Source organism: Ambystoma mexicanum, chromosome 1q (assembly GCF_040938575.1).
Source record: "Ambystoma mexicanum isolate Mex_15411 chromosome 1q, UKY_AmexF1_1, whole genome shotgun sequence".
NCBI classification, from domain to species: Eukaryota; Metazoa; Chordata; class Amphibia; order Caudata; family Ambystomatidae; genus Ambystoma; species Ambystoma mexicanum.
Window position 1 is genome coordinate 571,984,884 of NC_090922.1, and position 21,523 is coordinate 572,006,406.

General features: G+C 48.8%; 1 protein-coding gene across 1 annotated transcript in view; it reads left to right on the forward strand.

Moving 5' to 3' along the window:
• NIBAN1 (niban apoptosis regulator 1) overlaps positions 1-21,523 on the forward strand; it is a 491,461-nt gene that overhangs the window by 184,404 nt on the left and 285,534 nt on the right. The window contains exon 2 of the mRNA XM_069641063.1: positions 11,779-11,909. Coding sequence (XP_069497164.1) covers positions 11,779-11,909 — 131 coding nt within the window. The remainder of the gene's footprint in view (positions 1-11,778; positions 11,910-21,523) is intronic.

Sequence of the window (21,523 nt, forward strand, 5' to 3'; positions counted from 1 at the left end):
TGTTTTGCTATTGCAGTATAGTGAAGTTTGTGCAGATTGTTGTGTTGTAAGCTTGTGGTTGTGTTTGGTTAGAGTTTCCGAGGTGTATGCAGAGGGTTCAAGTATGCAAGAAGGGGTACCATTGTGGAGAGTGTATTAAGGGGTACCATGGAGGAAATGGTAATGGACCAGAGAATGAAATTGCGCTTAAAGTAAATTTTAGTGGGAAGGTGAGAGAAGACCGTGAGAAGCTGAAGGATGAGATGAAGAACAGAAATCATTGAAGACTTGTAGTGGAGAGGAATCTTCGAGAGAGGAGAGATTGCAGATGTAAGGAGGCCGGAGAGCTATACCCGAGGGGACTCAATGAGAGGGGAAGCATTTTAGGTACAATGAGAGGAAGGAGTGCAAGACAAGTGAATATACATTTATAGAGTAAACCATCAAGAGAGAACAGATTACAGACCCGGGAAGACTGAAAGCTACCACGAGGAGAGAGTGGAAGGAGAGGAGTCAATGGGGGGAAAAGGAACGAATTGCAACAGCAGAGACTAAGCGGAGAGTCTGCCTCAATTCAGAGTGAGCTAGAGAGTCTAGAAGTAGTCAAGGTCGATAGGAGAACACAAGACTACCTAAATAGGTGAGAATATGGCCGTTCTTCTCGGGGCAATGCTCTCAGGGACAGCCAAGCTCCCCAGCAGCCAATACCCCAACCCTTGCACTGGGAGTTCAAAGCCTGCCACGCCAGGAGAACCACAAGCAAAAGGCCTATGAGACATAAGTGTCAAACACAAAACACCTGTGTGCCTCGGAGCTGTGGGTGGATAGCAGAGGACATCTGAAGGACCAGAAAGAGAGCAGACAGGGCAGACCATGCTCCACTCGGATGCTTGGTAGAGGAAAGACGTCCTCCTTGAGGAGAGATGTGTTGCTAATACTTCTAATGTGAACCCTGTGGATAACCTTGAACTTATATTACCACAAATTCTGATTTGCTTTGAACTTTGGGGCAAGCCTTATTTCTTCGGACTCTTTATTAGATCTCATTGGTGTTGACCATCACTGAAGAAGCGGAAACATTACGTTTGCCACCCTTATTGTCCAGACATCCCTAGTGGCGTATTTGCACCTTAATACTGTTCTTTTTTCTGTTGAGCACTTGTATAAATATAAATACTTCAACTCCAGCCTGGTGTCCCTGTCTTGATTCTGTGATTGTGACAAGTTCCCAATCGGCACAGTAGGGCCTCATCACAACTAAAACTGGACCACTACATAAATACGCGCACTGGCCCTCACTGCCAGAGTTGTTAAGTAGGCAAGATGCGTTGAATGAAGGAAATGGCTCATAGAATAATCAACCTCTCTTCGCCGAATCAGCTTCGTTAATTATGGAGACCTGCAGCCATGGAACAGTACCCCGATAAAGGGGATGGATTTTGGACCCCCTTAAAGCCACAAATGATCCTGCAGTACAACAGCTACAGTTACCAGTTAGGTGGCATTTCTGCTCCACTGTGCACAATGGCTTTTCATCAAAAACCCTGATACACACCAAATCTATTCTGCAGCCCCCATCGACTGGCCCCCTGTTTGCCCGTTGTCCAGGATCCTCTCTGCAATAGCTTATTGACAACTGCACAGCATGAGGCCTTAATTCCATTTAGAAACTGACACAATTGTGTGAGCGGAAGGATGGCCGTTTTTGTGGCTAATGGATATATATGTGTTGGACTGATGATCCCTCCCCACAACACAGATCAGCATAGATTTGAATAACTCTTATCCAATTTTATAATGCAGGTCTTCTTGGAGACCAGTCAGTAGCTGTAATTACAAGAAAGAGGAGCGAAGGGCATAAACCGTGACGGATACCCACCACCACATTGGCCATCCTCATGCCAATCACCCTGTGAGAACACTCGGCCCACATGCATCATTCACTCACATGCGTGGCCTCGCTCAAGTACCTCACAGCATGATGCATCCAACATATCATCCAGCTCATAGCATAATGGCAGTGTCGCCTTGTGCAGGGTTGTGGTGTAGGGATTGTAAGGCTATATTGGTCGCTAGTGCCGGGTGTGTGACTGTTCAAATGGTTTTGAATTAGCGATGATGTGTTTGGTGGTCTGGTGCAGATGTCTGTCAGTCGGTCCAGGGTGGGTCCGAGGGGAAGTTTGCAGCTGAAAGGGGGTATGTGAGGTTGAATTGGGGAGGGGTGGGCTTTAGAGCTTTGGGGTGCTGAGTGCCTCTTGCAGGATGCATAACGTGGGCTTGGGTGGGCGAGGCAGTTATTGTTTGCAGGGAAGGATGTTCATGGAGCAAGGTGGAAGTAATGGGGGCTCATTGATGTGGTAGGGGGGTCAGCTGGGGGGTATTGTTCCTGCTTCTGCCAGTAGCAGGGGCTTGAGTGGGGAGACGGGAAGGTTGCAGTGAGGCAGAGGGAGCTTGTTTGGAGAGGTGTGAATGGAGGGAACTAATTGGGGGCAGAAGGAGGATGGAAGTTGGTTGGCTGGGGCACAGGGCTTGATCAGTGTAGGGGTGGATGGTGGTTGGACTTGGAGGTGCGTAGCATGGAGAGACATGGCGCTGGGGTAGGCTGATGTTGGCGAGGATGGTTGAGGGCTGAGCACCAAAGTGGGGAAGAATATTGCCAGACTAAGGTATTGCCAGGAGAGGGTGGTGAAAGGGGGGCTATGGTGGCCTAAGGAGATATGGCGTGGTAGGGACAGTAGCACAGTCCGGGAGAGCAGAGAGGGGCAGACACCCACCCTTCCCCAGACCCATTAGTCATGACTAGGGCGCCCCCTGTGCTGGCGTCGCTGAGTCATGTCGCTTTTTATTTTTAAAGTGTGAATGTGTGCAAGTGGGGCAATAATAGCACCACTCTGGGGGGCACACTCTGGTTTCTATGGATGCTTAGGAACCCAGCTTCGATCCCCACCTGCACTATGGTTTTCTTTCTTTCCTGGCGCTGTATGGGACTGAATCCACCATTGGCTCCTTCCCCACCCCATAGAGAAGACTACAGCAGTAGATGCCCAAGTTAAAACAGGTTTTATGTGGGTGTGTGTGTGCGCGCACATTAGTTTGAATGCATATAATGCATTGTGTGGATGTTCTCCCAAGATTCTAATGCATAGTTGCATGTATGAGACTGTGTTAGTTCATGTGTTTTGGGGGGCATCATGAAGGGTATTCATAGTGACGATGCTGGCTTATATTGTGGGCACAACAATATAAAAGTGGCCATCGTGCATATTGTGGATGCAACAGCATCATTAAATTAATGGGGCACTGCTGGCATGTATTGTCAGTGTAGCTTCATGAAGTAATTTACGGAAGCAATACTGAAACATGTTTTTGATGCCATGTCAATGTGCTTTACAGTTGGAACACTGGCATAAGGGTGTTTACAAAATCAGGATAGTGTTCACATATATTGTGAATGCAACTTCGTAGGTAATTTGCAGTGGCACTACTGGCATACACTGTGGCATAACACATTAAAATAATATACAGTGGCAATTTCAAGAAAAGTGTTAATGCTAACCTATATTGTGAGGCCGCTTCACACCAACCAATACAATGACAACGCTGGTGATGTCAAATTGATTTTCAGTATGACTGCTAGCATATACTTTGGGTGCAGCATCATAAGTTGTGTGGCAATGCTGGCATATATTGTGGCTGAAAAATTAAGTGATTTAGGGTGGGGTTGATGGTATGTGTATATATTGGGGCAGCACCATGAAGGGGATTTGCAGTGGCAATGCTGGCACATATTGTGGGCACCACAATCATGAAAATGTTGCAAAATGCTCCTGTGTACAATGGTGACTTGTCATGCATTGGATTTTTGGCATGCTACCCTAGAGAACCAGTTGTGAATTGTATGGCTTTTTAACCCATTTTATGCAAAAATGCTACAAAATTCACCATTTCAACTCATTATTCAAAAAATGTTCTAAGTGGAAAACCCTCTTTGAACCCCCACCCCCACACCCGTAGTTACTTTACTTGGGGTTCCCTCTACTATGTTCAGTCACTTGATCTCACACTCAAATGTTAATGTCCCTGCACTCTTGTCCCACCACTTTCCCTGAATCATTTACAAACTTTTTACATTTACAACTTGATGCTAGTGAGGCGATTTTTGACATAACAATCTTTGGATACGCCATTTTAAAGAGGCAGTTGTTTGGGGTCAGATTGGCTGGCTCTCGTGTGACAGCCTGTGCCTGACCTGTGCTTCAGGAAGTAGCTTCATTGCTTGAACAACGCAAAAAATCCAAGTATATTTTTTGCTTTAAACAGTGGTCGAAGTGGACGGGGGCAGTGCTCCTCTATTTTTTGTGTTAGTGTTTCTATACTTTTATTTTTAAATGCAACCGTTCCGGAATGGTTTCTTTTTAAAATAAGTATAGGAAGACGTTGAAACTTTGCACCTCAATGCGCTGCACTCAACGTTCCCTTAAACAGCAGGTGTGTGTGTTAGTTTGAGGATTTGGATTGGACGTTGCGATGGAGGCTATGGTGAGCGGGGGCAGGGCAGCAGGGAGCATAGTTCCACTACTTCTTTTTGTACACTTCGACCGCTAGGAAGGTAACTCGCGATCTTTTTAAAGGTTGAAATGAGGAAGTTGAAATGCTGGTCTCACTTGTACATTTCATCGAGTGACGTTGCATTGCAGGATATTTTGGAGTGTGTCCGCAGGAACCATGCGCCTCACTTGCCTAAAAGTGGTTGTCAAATGCTGGCCGGATCCTTCAAAGTTGCGACCTGAGGGCAATGAGGGACACATTGACTAATCCAATGCCCTCTACTGAGGTCTACCACGGAGTGCTTGAAAAGCAGCTCGGTGCTTGCACACACCAATTCTGGGCCAAGAGTAATTTTTTTTTCTTTTTTAAACTGGCAGAGTGGACCATGGAGTATTAGAGTTTATGCATGAGCTGCACTGGAAAGACTACACTATCTTTGTAAAAAGGCCAACGAACAAGGAAGCCACCGCCCGGTTAATTATAAAATGAACATTGAGAGTTCAGCATGGTCATAGAGTGGTAGACCTGGGGCAATCTGTGCAGCACTAGTGTGTTATGAGCCCCAGCTGCATGCTTCCCCGATAAGCGGTTCCTCCTGGCAGGGCCCTTGTTGGAGCCCGCTCTGCTGCCAGGTCAGCGTGAGGGAGGATGAGTAGGGTGCCGCCATGGACCTGTGCTAGGTGCTCTCTGGTTCTTCAGCCTTGTGTCCTTCCTTCCCATTGCAATTCCTGGATGCAGTGGGGAGAGAAGGGAGAAGGTATTGAGCAATTGATCTAAATGTATGTCTCTTTTCCAAATAACACAAAAGGACATACTTGACCTCGACTTCCCACCCATCACTCCCTATGACGCCTTCCCCCTGAAAACTCGGTAATTTTCACTACTCAGAAAGATGGCAATGTAGTGTCTGGGCTGTTACTTGCATAGTTAAAAAGCTCCCTTGGCAGAGTAGTAAAATGAGAGGTATTTTCAGCTAGTCGCTTATGCTGTTTTTGGACCATTTTAAATGCTGTGTGTAAACAAAAGGGGAAGCAGGGGAAATCAGGGGGGTGGGGGGGGGGGGTTAGCCAGAGTGGAAAGGAGGCAATAGAATGTTACATCATCGTAGTTGTTTGTATGGTGTTTACACCACTATTTATTTAGCCAATTCAAGAGGGAGCGTTGTCCATCCCGCCTGTGGTAACTGCCCCACTCAAACCCCCAACCCCACCCCTTTCTTTTGAGCTCTCCACCATTACCTGTCACCCGACTTCATGTCCCCCGTGCCACTGCTAACGCTGTTCCGTGTCACAGCATTAAAGCAATGTTCCCCGCGACTATGTACTCTACAGTCTTTCAGGATCCTTTAATGAGGAACATCACTTCGTAATCCCAGTGTGGTGATTAGGCAAGTAACCCCTGCTCCCACTGCTTTCCCCGCCCGCCTGACCATGTTGGCACCGTCCTCTATGCTCTCAAAAGTTCACATCCTCTTTCCCTGCCATGATGATCCCTTTGATCCCATCCAGTCGGTGTTCCCTTGCCAAGCCTCCTCCTCCTCCTCCTCCTCCTAACTGTCTTTTTATATCTCATGGAACCTCCACCTATCCCACAATCTGTCCACTCCTCCCCCCACTAACGCCCTCTCTTCTCATCCTTGTCCTCTCTACTCTTTGGAAACTGCCCCCCTGGTCCTGCTTCCTTCTGCCACTCCTATCACATCTAACCCTCCGCCTCCCTCTAGCAACTGGCCCCACCACCCATGTACATCGCCAACCATTCGCTCCCTGGCCAAACTCTCCTCAATAAAACTTCCCCTCTCACTGGCCACTTGGACATCCATCACCCTTAAATTTGTGATTGCCATCACTGAAACCTCTAACTATATACACTGTTACCTCCATACTCATACTGACTTTACACAGCATTAGACCAAAAAAAGACCCTCATTAGACCTCCTACTACCCTCGACTGACAGAAAAAGGCAGTATGTTTGTCTGGTTAGCATCAAGGACACTCCATCCCTATGTCCTCCCCTGAACTTTACTACCTCCTCCTCAAACACATCTCTGTCCAACTGCATGCTCCTACCCCTCTTGCCATCATTGTCTTCTCTGCTGTCCACAGCCAATCTTTTCTCTGAGATTCACCTATTACTTGAAGCTCCCCTGCCTTATGTTCACACTGTTATTATGGGTGACTTCGGCCTCACCCACAAGACCAAAGGCCACTAGCTGCAGCTGGATTCCACTTGAAGAGCCCTCTGCTCAACCTGCAGAACCTTCCTACTGATACTTGTGGCAACACCCCAGGTATCTTCTTCCTATCCTACACTCTTAACCCCTCTGCTGACCACCTCCCTCTGACTGCTAATAATGCTTAGTTATATAACGCCTATACACAGGCAAGTGTTTCAAAGCGCTTGCGGGGGTGGGGGGGGGTTGAACATGGGGAAAACAGTTGCTCAGAGCCCTTGAAATTCTGAGACCATAATAGTCTGCAGAGAAAGTGAATATATATACATGTAACAATTTAAATACAGCACATAATAGGCCCAACGACGATTCTGCATTTTTACCAAGTGCACATTACGGGTGAAGACAGACAGACAACCTTCAGGTAGAGGTGCACTTGGATCGAGCAAGTGCACAGACGGTTAACGGAGGGGGAGGTCCAAGTGCACCCAGTTGGTGGGGACTGGGTAAGTGCAGAGAGAGACAATCTCTTGGGTTAATTTTCAAGTGCATTGAGGGAGGGTGGTGTGCAGGGCCCCAAGGCAAGTGCAGAGAGGGCTGACTGGGGTGCCCGGCACCTGTGAGACTCTATGATACACCAGGCAGCCAGTCGGCAAGCTGTAGGGAAGTGGAGGGAGGGATGGAAAGAGCAAAGAGCTAGGTTAGCAGGGTAGAGGTAGAGAGGAGGAGGGGAGAAGAGGAGGGTCTTGAGGAGTTTCTGATATTTCAGGAGATCTGGCTCAAGACATAGGGCGGCAGGGAGAATTCCAGAGGGAGGCACCTGCTGAGGATAAGGATCACTCTCCAAATCTCTGCTTGGAGAACCAGCTCACTCAGCAGAAGGTTGGAGGTAGATGACGGACAGTATTTAGGTAGGCAACATTGCAGGTAGGTAGGTCCCAGGCCCCAGAAAGCCATGCCCACTCATCCAATTCATCATTGCTACCCTCCCAGCTCTCGCATCATGACTCCCTCAAGCATCACCATAAGAACATTTCTGCCATCCATCACTTGATCTAGTAACAATATCCCTCTCATTGATTTGTCATGATCTTACCCATCCTAGAATCACACCTGAACCACACACACTTGGAGCCAAACTGCCTGCTGGCATATGTTGAGCTTCACAAGTACTGTTAAGATAAGACCCTGACCCCCAAAAAGACCCACTAATTCTACAGACCACACTCCCTCCTGCCTCAAAACTCCAAATTCATTGGGAGCGTTGTCTCTAGCTGTACCATCAGCAACCTTGAGATAGGCGCATCATGCAACCTCCCGACCCCTCCAATCTGGATTTTGGAGTAAAAACATGAACTGCTCTTACCCATCTCTCCAACTCTTTAATCACTGCTCACCTCTCCCACCTACCCTCTAGCCTCATTCCACTCGCCCTCTGGGCCCTTCCACACTGCATCACCCCTCACTAATCCATCCAATTTGTTCCCTGGACTTTAAGGACACTGCTCTTGACCGCATAGCCTCCTTTTGCTTACCACTCCCACTACCACTCCCTCTCCATCTCCTGAACTCCCAACACAACTTCTCCACTACCCGTTCCAGAGTCTGCCCGTCAGGTTTCAGCCCTGAGCCACTCAAGTGCACCCTCTAAACCTCTTTCCCTAGGTAAACGCTTTTCATCCTTTTGGCTTTCGCTACCACCTGTTCAGTGACCACACCCAGATATTTTCCTTTCCCTCCATCACCCCTGCTATCTCACCACACACCACCAACTGCGCCACCTGCCCTTCGATGGCTCTTGCATGCTTAATGTTGAAGTTCTCCAGGAAGCAAGTCTTCTTTCCACCCTCCAATGCCAATCTCACTCACTTGTAACCTATTTCCTTTCCTCCCGACAGCCTCACTGCACCCCCCGGCTCTCCTCCATGGGATATTCTCAGACAGCGACCTTAAACTCAAACCCTTCATCCCAACCCCTTACGCTGTGGTCAGATTTGCTTTTCTGCACAGTAGCAAAATTCACCCCCACCTCCCTCGCCACTCGGCAAAATCTCGAATCTCTACCTTGGTGCTCGGCAAACGCGACTACTGTTCTGGCCTACTCATTGGCCTTCCACCCTCTTCTCTTGAGCTCCCCTCCACCAAGTTCTCAACTTTGGTGTTTGCACCCTATTCAACCTAACTAGATTGTCTTCCGTCCCATCTTACCACCGTCACTCTGGAGGCCAATTCAAGTTTCTACTCATTCTCTTCAAATCAATTCATGGCCTTGACTCCCAATGCCTTGTGGACTGCATCCCTCACCGCTTCAGCTCAAACTCTGTGAACATAGTCTCTTCACAGCGTATATGTCCCCGCCCCCAGAGTGCCTTCTGCTGCTCCTTCTCCCTACTAGCCCCCCCCCCTCAATTGAATGCTCTTCATCTGCCATCAAAGCAGTCGGCGCAACCGCTAATGACTAGACTCGAGCCCCACTTTAGGCCCGCCTTTCCCGTGAGGGACACATGGTAATGCATACACTCGAGCCCCACTTTAGGCCTGCCTTTCCCGTGAGGGACACATGGTAATGCCTACACTCATGCCCCACTTTAGGCCCGCCTTTCCGGTGAGGGACACATGGTAATGCATACACTCGAGCCCCACTTTAGGCCCGCCTTTCCCTGAGGGACACATGGTAATGCATACACTCGAGCCCCACTTTAGGCCCGCCTTTCCCGTGAGGGACACATGGTAATGCATACACTCGAGCCCCACTTTAGGCCCGCCTTTCCCGTGAGGGACACATGGTAATGCATACACTCGAGCCCCACTTTAGGCCCGCCTTTCCCGTGAGGGACAAATGGTAATGCATACACTCGAGCCCCACTTTAGGCCCCCCTTTCCCGTGAGGGACACATGGTAATGCATACACTCGAGCCCCACTTTAGGCCCGCCTTTCCCGTGAGGGACACATGGTAATGCATACACTCGAGCCCCACTTTAGGCCCGCCTTTCCCGTGAGGGACACATGGTAATGCATACACTCGAGCCCCACTTTAGGCCCCCCTTTCCCGTGAGGGACACATGGTAATGCATACACTCGAGCCCCACTTTAGGCCCGCCTTTCCCGTGAGGGACACATGGTAATGCATACACTCGAGCCCCACTTTAGGCCCGCCTTTCCCGTGAGGGACACATGGTAATGCATACACTCGAGCCCCACTATAGGCCCGCCTTTCCGGTGAGGGACACATGGTAATGCATACACTCGAGCCCCACTTTAGGCCCGCCTTTCCGGTGAGGGACACATGGTAATGCATACACTCGAGCCCCACTTTAGGCCCGCCTTTCCGGTGAGGGACACATGGTAATGCATACACTCGAGCCCCACTTTAGGCCCGCCTTTTCGGTGAGGGACACATGGTAATGCATACACTCGAGCCCCACTTTAGGCCCGCCTTTCCCGTGAGGGACACATGGTAATGCATACACTCGAGCCCCACTTTAGGCCCGCCTTTCCCGTGAGGGACACATGGTAATGCATACACTCGAGCCCCACTTTAGGCCCCCCTTTCCCGTGAGGGACACATGGTAATGCATACACTCGAGCCCCACTTTAGGCCCCCCTTTCCCGTGAGGGACACATGGTAATGCATACACTCGAGCCCCACTTTAGGCCCCCCTTTCCCGTGAGGGACACATGGTAATGCATACACTCGAGCCCCACTTTAGGCCCCCCTTTCCCGTGAGGGACACATGGTAATGCATACACTCGAGCCCCACTTTAGGCCCCCCTTTCCCGTGAGGGACACATGGTAATGCATACACTCGAGCCCCACTTTAGGCCCGCCTTTCCCGTGAGGGACACATGGTAATGCATACACTCGAGCCCCACTTTAGGCCCCCCTTTCCAATGCATACACTCGAGCCCCACTTTAGGCCCCCCTTTCCCGTGAGGGACACATGGTAATGCATACACTCGAGCCCCAGGCCCGCCTTTCCCGTGAGGGACACATGGTAATGCATACACTCGAGCCCCACTTTAGGCCCGCCTTTCCCGTGAGGGACACATGGTAATGCATACACTCGAGCCCCACTTTAGGCCCCCCTTTCCCGTGAGGGACACATGGTAATGCATACACTCGAGCCCCACTTTAGGCCCCCCTTTCCCGTGAGGGACACATGGTAATGCATACACTCGAGCCCCACTTTAGGCCCCACTTTCCCGTGAGGGACACATGGTAATGCATACACTCGAGCCCCACTTTAGGCCCCCCTTTCCCGTGAGGGACACATGGTAATGCATACACTCGAGCCCTACTTTAGGCCCCCCTTTCCCGTGAGGGACACATGGTAATGCATACACTCGAGCCCCACTTTAGGCCCGCCTTTCACGTGAGGGACACATGGTAATGCATGCACTCATGCACTCATGCACTCTGCTTTATAAACAGTGGCGAAGGCCTAATGCGTCGATGATGTTTATGATTTTGTTGCCTAGTTCTTGGTCCCGGTTTATCTTCCTTGGCTTTGCCAGTCCATCACCAGGATTGCTCTTAACCATATCATTATTGAAACCTGTATGCTTTTATGGTGCAAACCGAAATAACGGTTGAATCGAGTGACCAATGCCCGCCCTGCCTCGGGACTGCCTCTGCTATCTATCTAATGGGTGGCATTTCTGTGAAATGGGTGCCTATGAATACATATCCCTAGCGCCCGCTCCTCTTCAGTTCATGATTGTAAGCACGTTTAGCATGAAACAGCCCAGTGTCAGCTGTCCACTCAGACAAGGGCCGTCATCGCTTAGATCTCCGCATCACCATTGGTATAGCTCCTTTCGCCATTGGGATGGTTGCAACGCGCTGTCGAGGGGACTGAAGTCCAGGTATGTTGATCGATCGCTGGATTCGATCGCCCAGGTTGCTTTTCATTGGCGGGAATGTACCTAATGCATACACAGTATTGACCCATTGGGGGGCGGGGCGATGCTGAATAGCGTCAATGTTGTAATGAATGAGACCCGCTGGCACAGTGCCACCGATTCCCACCTTGCGCCCACAGGAAGGAACATAACGTTTGTCTTTGTCTGTTTCAGGGAAGACCGAGGCCGTGATCAGCAACTTCAGCCCCCACTTCCGGCGGCAGTTCGCCGTGGCCCTGTTCCATCAGATCCGAAGCGAGGTGGAGCAGCACCGAGACCCACAGGCGCGCTTTTTGAAGAGCCAGGTAAGGTAATCGCGCCTTCAGCTGAGCTGCTGGCTTTTCAAGCCGCAGGGAGAGCTGTAAATACAATGGCCTTTTTCCGAGTGTTGGCGGGAACTCGGCAAGCCACGCTGGCTGGCCAGAAGGGAACCCAGAATAGCAGCCAAGCCGGCAGGTGCAGGGGCCGGAGTGCCCCGGGCTTTCTCTCAGACAAGTATTAAAAGTAGGTTAGGGTTTCGGCTTGCTTGCCTTTCTGCTCACTATTCATGCAGGCTGGCCTGGATTTCCTCCCTGGCTTTTGTTTCTGCCATTTCTGCATGGTTACAGATAGTGTCTTGGATTCTCTGGCCAGGCGTCATGGTAGCACTATATAAACCCCAAACAAACATAAAGAACCTTTGTATTATCCGAGCATCTCGCCCACTTGTTAAGTTGTACACGTATTATTGTTCGCATTTTACTTTTGCACATGTGAATGTATTGTTTGTAAAATACTACACACCTGCTCCTCCCTCCCTTCTACACGCGCACACTCCCACACAGGAGCTCCCTCACACTGAGTACAGGGATCTGCAGCATCCCTCACACGAGTACAGGCCGCAGCGGCGGCATCCCCCACACAGGCGGCAGCAGCGGCGTCCCCCACACAGGCTACAGGCGGCAGCAGCAGGCGGCAGCAGCAGCATCCCCCCACACAGGCTACAGGCGGCAGCAGCGGCATCCCCCCACACAGGCTACAGGCCGCAGTGGCGGCATCCCCCACACAGGCTACAGGCCGCAGCAGCAGCGGCATCCCCCACACAAGAGCACAGGGAGCTGCAGCGGTATCCCTCTCACATAGTACAGGGAGCTGCAGCATCCCTCACACGAGTACAGGCCGCAGCGGCGGCATCCCCCACACAGGCGGCAGCAGCGGCGTCCCCCACACAGGCTACAGGCGGCAGCAGCGGCATCCCCCCACACAGGCTACAGGCGGCAGCAGCGGCATCCCCCCACACAGGCTACAGGCCGCAGCGGCGGCATCCCCCCACACAAGAGCACAGGCCGCAGTGGCGGCATCCCCCACACAGGCTACAGGCCGCAGCAGCAGCGGCATCCCCCACACAAGAGCACAGGGAGCTGCAGCGGCATCCCTCTCACATAGTACAGGGAGCTGCAGCATCCCTCACACTAGAGTACAAGCAGTAGCGGTGGCACCCCTCACACAGACAATAGGGAGTAGCAGTGCAAGCACACTGAGCAGTTTTTGCATACACAGAATTGAGTTTCAGAGTACAAGGGACGCGGGCAGGGTGGTGGGCGTTGCCTGCCACCCGCCCCCACCTCGTTCTCCTTGAATAATGTGGGTAGGCGTGTCCTATCTATTACCCCCGTGTAGATTGGGCAACCACAAAGGAAATAAAAGAATGGATTGCATGCAGAGGTCGAAGTGTACGAAAAGTAGTGGAACGATGCCCCCTGCTGGCCTGTCCCTGCTCCCCACAAACCCCATCCCCACGTCCCCTCCCACACACAATACACACCCCAAACACTTGCACCTGCTGTTTAAGGGAACTGCAATGTTTCAGTGCACTGCAGTGAAAGTGCAAGTTTCAACTTCTTCCTACACTTTTATTTTAAAACGAAACCGTTCCGGAATGGTTTCTTTTTAAAATAAAAGTATAGGAGCTGTAAAAGGTAATTAAAAAAAAAAAAGTAGAGGAGCACCGCTCCCACTCACTTCGACCACTACTTTACATTCCAAGCTGTCTTAAATCACTGGGCACGGCAGGGCGCCTGCCTCCTCTCCTGCCAGGCTGAAGCTCAGTGAAGGGTTGGCATGCCTCTTGCAAATGTAGCCAGTGCCCACTCGCTTCATAGTGGGAAGGCCACGGCATCACCACCTCACCCATCAGTGGGATGGGGTGATAGGTGGGGGGCTGGCGGCGACAGTCAGGTGTAGGGAATCCTAAAGCCAAAATGTTGGAAAACATCCCAGGATGCTATGCGGCTGTTGCTGAGATGTTTAGTGTCACAAACTAAATGCCATATGTTATATGTGTAGAGATGACTGTACATTCTATGTCGTTTTTCTTCTCCAATTCATGCTACTAAATGTGCGGTAAAAGTTGAAACATTTTAGGGGTCCCACCCTAAAGTACAGCGTAGTTTGGGGATCTGAGGCTGGACATTTTGTTCAGCTGGCGGTGGCGGTATGGGCAGATTGTCTCCAGGTAGACCCTGACTGGGGCTCAAGGCCTTAAAAATGGTGGGACTGCGATGCGCGCAATGGGAAGTGATGTCACAGGAAGTGGACATATTCTGATGTATAACGTGCACATTTCCTTCAACTTGTCTTTCGCAAGTTACTGGGCATTTGCTAACTGAACTGATTTCCTGTAACATTGCTGTACACACATGGAAGGTGCGCACCGTGTATGTGGGAGAATCTGTATCGAACGCATATGCTGTATGGCGGAATGTCAACTACATAAGAGGTGGTGTGCGGGGGTGTGGCTAAGTGTCAGGCCTCGCAGCACGACTCGGGTTCGATTCCCGACTGCGGCACGTTTTACTTCAAGTGGGGGCAGCAATAAATATATATTTTTTAATTCCTTGAAAACACACCAGGTGGACGGCGTCTGCCCTCTGGAAAAAAGGTGCAAACGCCGTTCACCCGTATGTTCTGTCGACTTGTGTACTGGCCATGACACCGCATCCTCTCTAACACAAACTGTGCATAAACGACTAACCTGTCCTCAGTTAATGGACCAACAGACCGCTGTGTATTTACGTATCCAAATGGATACGTAAAAAAACGGGAATAAAATCTAGTTAAGATTCAAAATCTAAACCTACAACAGAGTTATCCTAGCTTAAAAAAACTCCCCACCACTCTCACCATAATCCCTTTGAATGTCCATGCTATAAAGTGCGTCTGTCCCTTTCCATATGGTTACTATATGGAAGGGTGCCAAGTACATGGGAGCAAAGGAGGCAACAGATCCTGGGACTATGGGCAAGGAGTCCCACGCAGGCGCTGTACCGAGCGGAGCAGCCTTTTTTCTTTGCAGACGCTGCTGCTTCTGCAAACCCCACCAGGAAGTGCCTGCACGTATTAGACAGTGGCCACTGATACCCCAGGCCCTCTGGGAGGCCAGTCCTGTTATCCAGGCGGTCTTCATTTTCACATATGCACCACTAGGGCCCAGCCGTTAGCAGAAGAAGCTTTGCACAGTGTCAGACTTGCCGTTTCCTGTGAAAAATCGCACCTCTGCTTAAATGTTAATGTGGATTGTGTGATGTGCAATGCTGTGAACATAAGGTATAGTAACAAGATGGCGTCTTTATCAAACGGTGAATACAAGCACATTGGTTTATCCCAAAGTCTCCTTTGTGGGAGGCTAAGTCTTGAAACCTATAGGACGGTTTATAGAAGCCTCAAGTTGTCCAATGTTGGGTGTGAAATAATGGTAGTTGGATAGAAAAGATCAATCACTACCACTGTTTGTTGCTTTTATTATTTATTTATTGTTATGCATCTGTTTCTCCTCTGCTGCACACTTTCCACTCGCCCCCTTCCACGCACTTTTCCCCTTTCCCATGCACTTGCACGTTCTCACTGGGCCTAGTAAGATTGCTGTTTTGTTCTCCCCTGTTCCCCTCCCTTGCCTTGTCACGCTCTGAAACACTTGTGTACGAGCGCGATAGAAATAAAATATCAATATTAAAATAAAACAGTTCAGGCTCAGAAACATACATCACACAGAATACGACTACAGCAATAAAATAAACTTGGAGACAATTTCACTTTTTTTAAAAAAACTGGGTTTTATTGATTTTGTTACCATCCTGTAATAAACAAGACACATACAAATACAGCCATGTCAAAGAAACAAACATGCGCACTGCATGGTTATGCTAAAAATGATTAAGATCACTGTAAAGGACACATTCCCAAGCGCTGAGCGTGAGCACAGCAAGCCTCGTGTGGCTGAATGTCTACCTTGGTAACCCCAATGAAAAAAGTACTCCCTCCCTCTAGCCCCTATCTCTCTGTCTCTCCCCTCTCCCCCTCTCGTATCTGGGCGATGACTAAGCATTCGACACAATTGTTCTTCATTTCACAACACTATTACGTTATCCAAACTGGCCAACCGACCATTGACACTCTACGCCGCCAAGGCTATTCTGGTTCAGTGTGTAACGCGATCTTGCTGTCGCTGTTGGGTCCTCTCTCTCCAAATCTCTACGCTGCCTGCGTTTGCGCGTCTCTATGCACAGAGTAGTATTCCAGGAAGGAGAGCCAGGTCATGTTTATATGTGAATGCATCTCTAACAATGCAGCTGTCAGACTTTCCATTTGATATATAGCCTGGGCTTTGTTCAGCCATTCCCCTTTTGTTGGCAGCTTGGTACATTTCGATCTAATTGTTAGACAAACCCTTGCCGCCAGGAGCAAGTACTGGGCACATATGTGAGAACTGTACTTGTTCCCTCAGTGTCCATTTCTACTCCAAACAATTTTAATAACTGGTCAACTTCAGCAGATACCCTCTATTGCTTGCATCCAACCTAACATCTGTTTCTGGTACGTTTGCACTTTCGTGCAGCTCCACCACTGATGCCAGTAATCGCTAACTTCAGGACACACTCTCAAACAGTACGGCGTGACCCTTGGGTACATTTTTGCTAATCTTTGCAGACTGAAGTGGCTTCGCAATAGCAGCCTCCGGTTGTGCATTTTATGTTGCATGGATATTGACGTAGTCCACACTGCCCCATGTATCCCTGCCCAAGTGTCTTGGCTATCTTGCAACCCTAGCTCTACCTACCATTTCATCTGTTTAGTTGTGGCAGGTGGCCTCTAATGACCAGTGCAGTGTATAGTTATACTATTAGACCTCTTGAGCCGTGGCGTTCACTTAAGGTCCACTCGAAGGGTGTGAGCGGCCATCGGAGGGAGTCATCCAAGCATGGATCCAGCAGTACGCTCCTTAGCTACAAGTAGCATAGTAGGGATATTGCGACACCCTGCAGGCTGTTCGTGTACTTTTGGCGCAGAGAGCACATACCAAAAAAAAAAACAAAAAAAAAACTCCACTCCTTGACAATCTTTATTCCCTTACAATCTGAGACCATTCGAATTTCCAGGCCACAAAAAAGAATTGCACAACTTTAATGTGACCATCTCCTCATCCTCCTCTTCCTTCAGATTGTTAATCAACTGCTACCGCATCCTTTTCGTCTGTGCGATCAGCCTCTGATTTTGCATCCTTGTTCCCTTCTAAAATGGGTGCCCTTCCCTGTGCTTTCTTGCCTACTTTGGCCGACATTCCCCTCTCCACCCGCACACACATCTAATCGCCATCCTCTTTTTTTTCCCTGATCAGACACTGAGATGACAGCATTTCTGCACCGTGCGCATCAAAGTGCTTCCCCTTCTGATGCACTTTAGTCTGCTCTCATTCCAAGAGTCTTCACTCTGGTGGTTTCATATGTAACCATTCTTTGTATCCTTTCAATATCTTCTAGTATTTCAATGGTTGTTTGTATACTTTCTCGTGTTCGTCCAGTTTCTTCTGCCTTTTCTATCCAAGATATCAGAATCGGTAGCAAATTCAACAACTCATCATTTCTTGAGAAATATTCTCTTCTTGCTACGTTGCAGTCTGGATTTCATCCTCCGCAACGGAAACGACACTGCTCCATATCATCAGTTCTTTGCTATCAGCTGAACCCTTCAAGCGTGCATCCTTTGGTGGGCTATTCGACCTTTCCACCGAGTTCGATACACTGGATGGTTCTATTCTTGTAAATTCTCTTTTTACTTTGGGTTTCTCTGGGATTTTTTCGGATCTGACTTACTGTTTCTGTGGCCGGGTAATCCTTCGCTCTTCCTCTTACCTACGCTGTGCTGCAGATTTGAGTTAGGCTCCCCATTTTTCTCTATCTGCCTTCGTTCTCTTTGACATGATCTCCTTTTTCAATTGGTCTTGTCATGTATGTGCTGGTGATTCACAGATTTTGTTTTCTTCTTCCACCTGATTCTCTCTACTCTCTCCGCTTGTCTCTTGGCTCCTCAAACTTGAATCAATTTCCCATGCAACCCCTCACAATCGGAAATGCTCTCCTTCCCTGCTTCACTTTCTTCACTGGTCATTATTCCTCCAATTTTCTTTCCCCATCTCGTCTTCCTCGATCAACATCAGCGTGAAATCTGGGCACGCTTTTTTTATCCTTTCTTTTTCTTTACATATTTCCCAAATTGCAAGGTCAGCTTGCTTCTTTCTTCTTCTTCTTAATTATCGGAAGCGTGGGCGGACCCACGCAGGCGCTTCCCCATCCTATAGGATGATGTGCACCGTACCCACTAATTATTATTTGGCTCCATTTAAGCTCACAACTCCTCCCACCTCCCCGTCTGCCTCACAAAATCCAACATCACACTATTCCTCTTCCTGCCTCTCTCCCCATCACCTCCCAGTATAATCCTTTCACTCAGCTCAGCCACACCCAACGCAGTCAACCGAACCCTCATCAATTCTTTCTCTGTAACATGTCTTTCACACCTAAACAACAAATGTCCCACCGTTTCAGGCACCCCACACACCGACTTGCTTCTTTCTCCTCCGCATTAGTCACCAACATTCCATGCCACTGCAACCCTAATGACTACCCTTTTCTTTTCATGGCTAGATGGCTGCTTTGGCTCTGGGTGGTATCCGGGCCTGTGCATGGTTTCTCTACGATGAATCTTCATTTCTTCTATGCCCCTTCTGTTTAGTCCATCACCTCGATCCTTCATATTCTCTTCACTTCTTTCCGTTCGCTTTCATTTCACTGACCTACTTTTTCACTCTCTTTGCATTGTTTATAAATGTATCCATGGGCTGGCTCCTCTTTCTTTCTCTCTCATCTCTTCATACACCCCGTCAGTCTTTGTTCAGCTCCTCGGTATCTCTTATCAGTTCCCTGTTCCCACGTGTGCTCAATCTTGTGTTCCTTCTTTCACATGAACCTTGGTTTGTTCTAACCCCTTCTATTTAGTCTGCTTCTCGATCACATATTTTAATTCTCTACTCTCTTATAATTATTATACTGTAATGCTTGCATTGTATTTGTTGCCCATTTTCTCATAATGTAATATCAATTTGCTGTAAAGCACTTTGGCAAAAGTGCCATGTAAATTATATATACACACACAGGCATTGGCAATGCCAACAGTTTTGGCTTGTGTAGGCATCGGAAAGGCACTTGCCAGGCACTGCCGTAGTGGTAACAATTTACCATTGATGGTAGCAGCTGAAAAATGGGGCAAGTACGTCAGCGTACAAGAGCAGAGCCTGGCAAATACCTAATACGTATACACAAGCCAAAACTGTTGGCTTTGTCAATCGTTTTAAACAGGACCTTCATTGAAGGTCATGCATAGTGCTTATAAATCGAGTGGCTGACGGCAGACCTGGTTAAGACATTTGTATTACACCAGTAGCACCTATGTAGGTCCATTAACTTTCAGAAGAGTGCTTTAAAAAACACTGGCAGGCACTTTGAGCTCAAAGTTTTATCAGAACGCTTGACAAACCTAACTCAAAGAGATCCTTGGAGGATGTGTTTTGGGCGGGAGGTTCAGTAAATGGCCATAATGATTAACATGGTCCTGGGCAGTGAATGGGTGGGTAAATAACCAAATAACACCTATAAGCTTTTGTGTTCCTCCCCACATGCCATTCTCCCTAGCTGATATGATATGGAATTTATAACACGCCTATACAGAAGTGTTTCAAGGCGCGACGAGGCAAGAGGGGGAAACAAAGGGACGGCAGACAACGATCCTACTAGGCCAGGTGTCATTCAGATCGCGCAAGTGCATGGGAAGGGGGGAGAGGAAAAGTGCGCGAGGGGAAGGGAAGATCACCAAGCTTCTCATTCTACACCAAAAAACATCACCTTCCTCGCCAGGATGACCGAGTGCCTGGACAGACTGGATAGTTGGTCTGTAGAGGTCCCCCCGCCCCTTACACCACAGGAAAGCTTAATGAACTGCATGTCAACCAATGAGCTTGATGAGCGTGTGAGTTGGATATGATGATGGTGGTGGTGGGCTTCCGCAGGAGACTGATGCCATTGCCCAGTCCAGCGAGTTCTACTTTACAGGCTTCCCTGGCTGCACGCCACACTGCAGTGTATATGCCTTGTCAACAGTGTGTTCCTTCTCTGCCTGCATCGGAGTGGGGGTAAATACCTGCATGCAGGTCTGCTTCACTTGTGCAGGGGTGGGGTGCATCGCTTTCTTCACAGGTCCCTCACCGATACCGAGGCCAGCCGGGAGGGAGTTGTTCTCATATTGCCATGTGGTATATTATTCTCCGTAACAATTTCGTGATTTTGAGTGATGTTAAAGTGGAGGCACATACAAACGGGGGCTTAGCTTTGATAGTAATATTAGGGCTGGGGGAGTTTTCCTCAAGAAACCGTGCAGTGCTCACAACTACATAGGAGAGCATGTCGTTGATTAGTCGCCATATACCCCGCTGTGGATGCGCTTCGCCTTCATATCGCATTTTCCGTTGTAATGTTATACATCTAGTAGTATTCCCATCCTAACATGCCTCCTAGCCAGAGCTCTTCATGCTGCTTTTCTGATCCCACCACACACTGTAGCACCCCAACATTGCTCGCACGTGTGACCTTGAGCGAGATCAAACCGTTTATACACGGGGATAATTCTAAAGGGAGCAATCCTGAAGGATGCTTACCCGAGTCATTTTAGGTAGCGCACACTTAATCCCAATGTTGAGCAGCGAAGCACAATAAGGCAAAGTGATGCAAAGCGAGAAGCACAGGATCACAGTTGGCTCACGTGAGGAACCTGGGATTGGAGCACGTGGCTCCCGTCAGTATATTTAGCAAATGAGGTAGTACCCTACATCTCCCCCAATCGTATCTGTTGGTTTTAATTCATGAACAGCTGTTTCTCTCTGTTCATTTTAACAGACCTACTAAGCACCAAACTACATGTTAAATCAATTTGAGAACATGTAAGATCTTTACCTGTGCATGTTGGGCAAAATACGTATGACTCGCCCTGCAAGGAGCTAAGAGCACCACGATTACAAGGCAATGCAGCAAAGTGCTTCAGTTTAAACACGGTGTGACCCTCTACATCGCACAATGCTAAATGCAAGGAACGGAAGCTATAGACCTGCGGATCCGGGACCTCCAATGATTGATCGGGAGTAATTGTGATGCCCCAACAAGCTTGGTGTGGAAAAACCTACTTGCAAATATTAGACGATTGATTTGTATACTTTTCCCGTGGACTTTCAAGCGTATTTGCTTAAACATGTAAGCAACTGTACCATAACTCAGTGGGTTAAGACCCTGCTTCCAAGAAGTGTTCTCGGATCACAGGTCCAAATCTTGGTGCCCCCGACATGGTAATCATATTTTATTCACCTGAAAAGGATGAAATAGCATTATATTGAGTAATATTACCTGTGAAGGACCGGCCCCCACAGAGCATATGGCCAACGTAGCAACACTTGGACAATCTGTCATCCCAGCCAAAGCAACCTGAGCCGTTACATTGTAAAGTAAGTCAAGTTAGTAATGTTCATAAAACACTGCCCGCTTTGGTCATATAACGTCACTCC